Source organism: Eurypyga helias, unplaced genomic scaffold (assembly GCF_000690775.1).
Source record: "Eurypyga helias isolate BGI_N326 unplaced genomic scaffold, ASM69077v1 scaffold48563, whole genome shotgun sequence".
NCBI lineage: Eukaryota > Metazoa > Chordata > Aves > Eurypygiformes > Eurypygidae > Eurypyga > Eurypyga helias.
In genome coordinates this window covers 1-7069 of record NW_010244077.1, presented here as the reverse complement: position 1 = coordinate 7069, position 7069 = coordinate 1, and the positions used below count along the sequence as shown (strand labels likewise).

The 7069-nt window shown below is 49.3% G+C and overlaps 1 protein-coding gene across 1 annotated transcript; it reads right to left on the bottom strand.

Annotated features, from left to right (window-relative positions):
• Positions 1-232: 232 nt before the first annotated feature.
• Positions 233-6631, bottom strand: FAM20B (family with sequence similarity 20, member B; the record flags this gene model as incomplete). The annotated part of the gene is made up of 5 exons (XM_010149606.1): positions 233-660; positions 2124-2183; positions 2803-2994; positions 5539-5710; positions 6569-6631. Coding segments are annotated over 5 exons (719 nt in total), but the record flags the coding sequence as incomplete, so codon positions are not given.
• Positions 6632-7069: the final 438 nt, after the last annotated feature.

Below are 7069 nucleotides of genomic sequence, written 5' to 3'. Positions count from 1 at the left end.
CTCGCAGGAGTGCGGCGGGGAAGAGGAGGGGAGAGGATCGCACCGTTCATCTCCGCGCTTCCCCTCCTAAACTCAGTCCAGAGATTAGTGTCCGCATTCCACGCTCCCACCAAGGGCCGTTTTGATCTGGTGCAATGCCCACTGCCGGCAATGGACACACCACAGCGGCCGAGACGCCGTTACGGGGACTGAGCCGTCCCAGGCTCTGGCGTCTCACCTCTCACTGCTGTCAGCCCAAGGTAAAAGCCAGCGTCACCTTGTTCCTCCGGCTCGGAAGCGTTCCCCTTCACTTCAGTCCCTCTTGGCCACAGCCCTTCCAAACCGATTGTGCTGTTTTTCTATCGCTTTTTTTTGTCCATTTGTGTGGTTTTGGGGTTTTTTTGTTTTGTTTTTTTTTAAAAAGGAGTTTCATCTGTGTTCCACTACGATTACAAATGAGAGAGTGTCATCCTGTCTTCCACCAGTACCACGTCTGGCCCAAACTGGTCTGTGCACTGCTTCACCGTCGCCAGAATGCTGAGGAGCCGCTGGTCCAGGGCGTCCAGGTGCAGGTCAGAGAGCACCGGAGAGATGGGGTCATGCGACATGGCACTTTTTAAGGCAGACTTCAGCACTCCGTTCTTCAGATAATTGAGTCTGTTCCAGGTAGAGACCCGGATGCTGCGAAAGAAAAAGAAACGTCATCCTGCCGCTGTCCAGCTGAAGTGCCATCAGCAATACCAACGCCAACCTTTTGAGGGAGCCTGTTACATCAGGATTTCATCTAAATGGAACAGAGTCTTATTACCAAAGTGGTTTTGGGTTGGGAGGGTCCAGGTCTAACTGCATTATACACATTATCTAAGCAAAACCTGAAATCTGAAGGTGAAGAGGAAAGAATCCAGTGTGATGTCACTCTTAGACAGGAACACGCTGAACTGCCAGCAAGGAAGTTCCGAGGCCTCCCAGACACAGGTTAAAAAGGAAAGAAAATTAACAGCCCAACGGTTAATTCCAACCCAAAACTCCTGTTACCTCAGGAACCACATCAGTCACAAATGACACGAGGCAACTGCACTTCCCCGGAAAGTGAACTTGGCACTGATCTTTCTGCCTCAGCGGCCATTAAACTCGGTCAGGTCAGCACATGGAAACTGTCTTGTTCTTTCAAGTCCCTTGGCATTCTCCCCCAAACTTGTGTGGTTTAGCACCACCGGTCTAAACTCGTGGCTTTTGAGAGCATCTGAAGAAACCAGCAATACAGGAAAATGTATAAAACAAACGACTGTTCCTATATGGCATTTGCCTGGGATCAGAAAGAAAGGGTATTGGAAAAGCAGGAAACTGCCGTGTCTCGTACACATGGAAACTTCTGTTCTGATTGCATTTGGGAGAATCTAGATGAGAAAGACTCCAAAAGACCCTCACAAAAGAAGAAATCACAAATGCATTTCAAATTTAAAAAACCTCTCAACCACATGCTTAACATGGAAGCTTGAAGGAGTTAACGTTATCTTGAAGGAACAGAGGCAGGAAATGGATATATCGGTGTTATTTCTTCCTGGTACTTTTATCTAGTTGTGAACCAGAAGTGGCAACGGCCTGCTGAGAGCGGGCACAGAAACCAGCAGTCTGAGCCTCTAAAGAAACTGCCAACAGAAACTGCTCGCAAGGCCCAAGCAGCCTCCAAACGCCGCTCGGAAAGCGGCGTCCGGAGCAGGGCCGCAGTCTCCTTGTGAGAGAACGTTTGGAAATGAAGGTGGTTAAGTTGCCAGACACGTGCAGCCCTTTGGTGCTGCCCAGGAGACCTCAGGCTGTGATGTGAGCTGTTATCCGGCGGGACCGGGATGAGATCACGGCCGGCGCACCGTACCTGTCCGACTGACGGAGGACAGACCTGAACCACTGACCTGGAGGCGAGACTGCCTCCCGCAGTCTACTGCCTGATTTACCACCTTGGGAAAAGAAGGTGCTTCTCAGCCTCTTGGGCAGCAGCAACACATCAAACACAGCAGCTCAGAGAGGTAAAGCGTGCTGTGGCCGAGTGACCATTTTCAGGTTGCCAGAAGGCTTCAAACTTACACCCCAAACCTAAGGAGAGCAAGGGTTACGTGAAGAGATCAGCATCCCTGCGTTTCACTTACATGCAGCACTGATAAAGAGGGGCCAGGATGCTTCTTTCGTCCAGGGCCGGGTTTCCAAAGCTGAAAAGCAAAATGAAAACCAGGTGAACCAGCTGAACTCCTAATGCTGTTCTCGCCACCAACTGATTTGTAAAGAACTGGAAGCAATCAATACTAGGCAATTTCATGCTCCAACAGATCAAATAGTTTAAATTAAAACGTGAGCAGGCCACGACTAACAACAGCTACAACGCTCAAAAGCATCAGCTCACGTACCAGGGAAGCGGGACACCTGCTTTTACTATGGCGCTCGCCGACACTCCCTGGTAAACAATGAACAGTAAGTTTTTAATTTGCCATTAATTAAAGGGAGGGGCTCTTCTGGGGATAGGAGGAGAGACAGAAGCAAATCTTGGAAGTTGCTCGGGGAAAACCAAGCTGTACTGTGCTGATTTAGGAGTCTCTGTAGTAAGGCTCTGCCCAAAGCAGTCGCAGCATCCGGAGCACCGCGTAATCCCCACAGCCTCTGAAGAACCCCAGTATTTGGTGGGGAGTTTCTGGTCTGAAGAAAGCTTCGGATGTTTAGCACAAAAGGTATTAAATGCAAAAAATTAGCAAGAGAAAGAAAAGGGAGGGCCACAGGGCAGATAAATGCAGGGCCTTGTGCTCACCACTGTCTGGCCACCTGGATTTCCCTTACCTTTTGGCATTATCCAAGAGAATGAGCATACTGGCTCCTTCGTCATCCTGGAAACTCTCATAGTGATGCCGGTCAGCATTCCCAATCAAATAGTCAAAGACGGCGGTGTCAATGATGTCGAGGAGACGGGGGCCCGAGTCATAGGGCGACGTCTTCTTCACAGCATCGCAATAGCTTTCGTCGTACTCCCACCTGCAGGACGTCAGAAGGAACAAACCAAACCTTCAAGGAGCGCTCCGGCCGTATTTACAGCCGACCCTTTATTCGCTTACGAGCGCAGCAGCCAAGGCCATATAAAGAAGAAAGAGCTGAACAGAAGTGGTTTATTAGACAGTAAATCCTCTGTTAACACCCCAGCACACGGAGCGAGCTGTAGTTTCAGTGCATGTCACCTTCCTGCAGAAAACAAGGTCAGTTTGCTGCCTCAGTGCTCACAATGCAGTGGTGGTCAGGCTGCCTCATGTCATCACGACTTGCCTCCCTTAATTTCCTAATTAAGGGCTCCAGTACTGCCTCTGTTTTCTATTGCCTTGACCTGCTTCCATCAGCCCAGTGATCATCATCTTTCTTTCTAATGCAAATAACCTCATCACGGTTACTAATGACCTCTCTTCTGAGGAGAAGGGCCTCCTGTCTCTTCATCCTTCACCCAGTTGTCTCTTTCCTTTCAGTGCCCCTCACCTTCTCCAGGGGCAACATGTCAAGCTTCCCTTTCCCCTCCTCCTACACATCACCCAGGCATGTAGCTGTGGTCTTATAACACGGATGTCATGTCTCAATTCTCCAAAAGCTAACATTTTACATTTTCTCATTTTCTTCTTTACAGTTTTCCAAGCTATGCGCCACCACAACAGCCAAACCTCTGGTGTATACCCCTTCCATCTGTCAACCTAAACAACAAGGACATCGACCACATCTTCCGTGTAAGGACCGAAACAGTCCCTCACCAAACGGCAGTTCAGTTGGAAATGCCTTAAGCCATCTGTGAACTGGAAACAGAAACGGAGGAAACACAAGCTGGAGACACTCACTGATGTGCTCAGAACCGCAGAGTCGTAAAAGCAGGGAGAAGATCAGAATTCAACTACCAGAACTGCCACATAACCCACCTCATCATCGAGAGGCCTGGAGCGCCCAATATCCCACCTTTCCTCCAGTTATCCCCATCAGAGTGGCCAAAAGTTTCTCTTCTCAGTGCTTTAATTTCACACACTCCTCAAATGCTGTCGCTTGCTTTTGCACCAAGGTCCAACTCACGTCTGCTGTAACAGCACAAACCCACACGGCAAAGTCTCAGAACGACTCTCCTTGCACCGGATACGTTTCTTTCACGCTACCCCTCTCTCCCTTAAGCGTTTCTCTCACTTTGCTTTCAACCCGTACTTCATCTACTCCAACAATTTTTCAGATACACGATGCTCTCTCATTTTTCATTGGCTTTTCCAAGACAGACCTCGCTCCGACATTTATTTCTGATCCTCTATATTGTATTAGCAGAGGACTTGGAAGGTCAGGGATTTTGTCTACTACACCCCCATTAAAACCAGCGTTTGCTAATGTGACTCCATGAATTATGTTCAAAGGGCCAACCCCGGGCAGAGCAGAAGCAGCCAGACAGGGAAAAAAAAAAATCCTACAGAGTTATTTCTCCACAGTCACCAGACACCGAGACAGGAGAACATGACAGCTGCAACATGCAGTTCTCCTGACGCTCTCAACGTGAGAAGCGCAGCACAACACGGGGCAAGCCAACGCAACCCTGCCATCTCCTCTGAAGCAGCTTTACAACACAGCAAACATCGAATCAGCAGAGGTATCAGAGTAAACTCCTGTGTAAGCAGGAGGTTTATGATGACAAACGGTCTCAAGCACCTCCAAGACATTCAGTCAGCCCGTCACTGCAGTTCACCATGCCCTACGTACAGCTGTTGGCCTGCTGAAAAGGAGACTTGCTGCTCCAAAAATCCAGGTGTACATTGACTAAAACAATTCAGTGAAGCCTTTGGATGAGATTCTTTCTGACAACCACCACGGCATTGGAAATGGATATTTTAGATCAAGGATTAAAAACGTCTTTCGAATCACTTGTCCAGGAAACAGAGTTGGAAACATTTACTAAGCTCAAAATCATTTGCTCTGGTCATGGCAAAAACTTCCCCAACCCAAATACTCAGACATGTTACCCCTATTGTACAAGAGATCCCACGTTCGTCCTTCTCCGAAAGCACTCCTCAGATGCTGAGCATGGTCACCACGTACTGATGGCATTCACAGCAGAGAACAACTTGTCGCTGCCTACCTCCTCAGGCTCCACCAGCTCCACAACTCTTGAAACAACTAAAGGACCGTGAAATCAGGCCTGGCAGGTAACAGCACAGCGCTATGGCATTCCAGTGGGCCGCAGAGAGGCACAGTGCCAAAAGAAGGTCTAGTGGCACCAGAGCAGAGCCTCGGTTTGCCCCAAGCCAAGGTTTTCAGAGCTTGGAGTGACTGCATGGTGGAGTTCTGGGCCAGGCGAGAGGGAGAAGGACAGCCCTCAGTATTGTGGAAAACAAGGAAGATTTATTTCTTGCTCATTTTAATTTAAATCTCATCCTAGACTTCTGTCGCGTCAAGAAAGCTGCTGGCAACACCCTAAGTTTTGAGAACACTCGCTCCTTAATCAGCCACTGCGTCGCAAGGGCAATTCCAGTACAAATTATCATCTGTAAAGAATAGCCTGTCACGTTCTCATACCTGGCAAGCTTGCCTTCCCGGTATGTCCTACCCCAGGGGTGCCGATGTTTCTGAAGAGGCCAGACATCCGGTAGCCACAGCGTCACCGATCCCTCCATGATGTCCCCGTCAGCGCAAGCTGGTTCTGTTTCCCGACAATAGTAGCACTTCCCGTAGAAGCAAGTGTTATTACCTTAAAAAAAAAAATAAGAGGCATGAAAAGAGCAGAACTTAACCCAAGGGATGCCAACTGCAGTTCAGGAGCGTGCTGCAGCAGCAGGGCCTTCCCTGCAATAGGATTTCGCTGTGCTGAGCCACATGCTTCCCATCTCCGAGAGGGAGAGGTTCGAGGGAGATTCATCAGACATCTCTCCATTCACAGCAACGTTGAAGACCAATATTCAAAGGAGAGAGTATTTTCTAATGTTTATCACACTTGGAGTTAATAAAACATCACGCTATCAACAAATCTTTGCGATCCCTTCCCGGTCCTTAGGACCCTGACTTTGCAAACTTGCACTGCTGCTCGGTTTTCAGATTTCATACGTTGCATGTCGTATTTCTCACTTTTTCAAAAAAGCTGACCAAGAAGAGACAAGTGAGAACAGACTGAGGAGAACTTAAATAGATTTGGATCCCCGAAACCTGCCACACGTCTCGGTCACCTGAGCCGACTCCACAGGGCAAACACAAACGAGCTGTCACTCTCAGACAACCGAGGAACACAGAGCTGCCCGAGGGTCACACGTGCCTCCTGACAGGACAGGACGAGAAACCCTGCGGTCCTTCGTCTACTACGGCCTAGGTAGCCTGCAGCACAATCTACCTAGCCTAGACTAACTTTCTCAGCCTTAGCCTTTCCTATTTCACCCTTCCAACCTGCCCTTGCTTGACCCTTCCCAGCTCCATACTCACAGACCTTCTTCCAAAATACTCTTCAACATCATCTCACTTCCTTCAGCCCTACATCCAACATCCTCTCCAGGCCAGGCCCAGCTCACTGAAAGATGTGTTTTTCCCCTTCCATCCTTACACATCACAACTCCTTAACCAGCCAGCCCTCCTTTGCAGTCCTCCACCCGGCTCTTGCGCTCCTGGTATCCCAGGCGGACAACTGGAGGACATCAGAGAGATGATCGTTCACAACACCGAGCTTGCAGCACACCAGATCTCTTACTCCTGTGGGAAGCCCTGCAAGTCTCTCTTCCTACCCACGACCTGCAGCAGCTCCAGCTGGAGACAGAATGCTTGGAGATTCTGGCTGCAACTCCAGGGACTCTGCGCTGGGAACGCATTCGTTATCTTCAGAACCTCAGACACCTGGTCAAACTTGGTTTGACAAGAGACCACAACCACCCATTTCTCTGAGAGTAACTGGTATTTTATGGAAGCCTGAAGGAGTTAAGCTGCAGCATGAAGTCATTTTGTGGTACTTAATGACCACCTGGTAGGGGTTCACATCGGTAACTCCCACGAAGCGCCCTTCGTGGCGTTACTGCTGTAAACACCACACGGGAGAGCCGAGGCGTTGGGTTCTGAGCGCTCAGCAGAC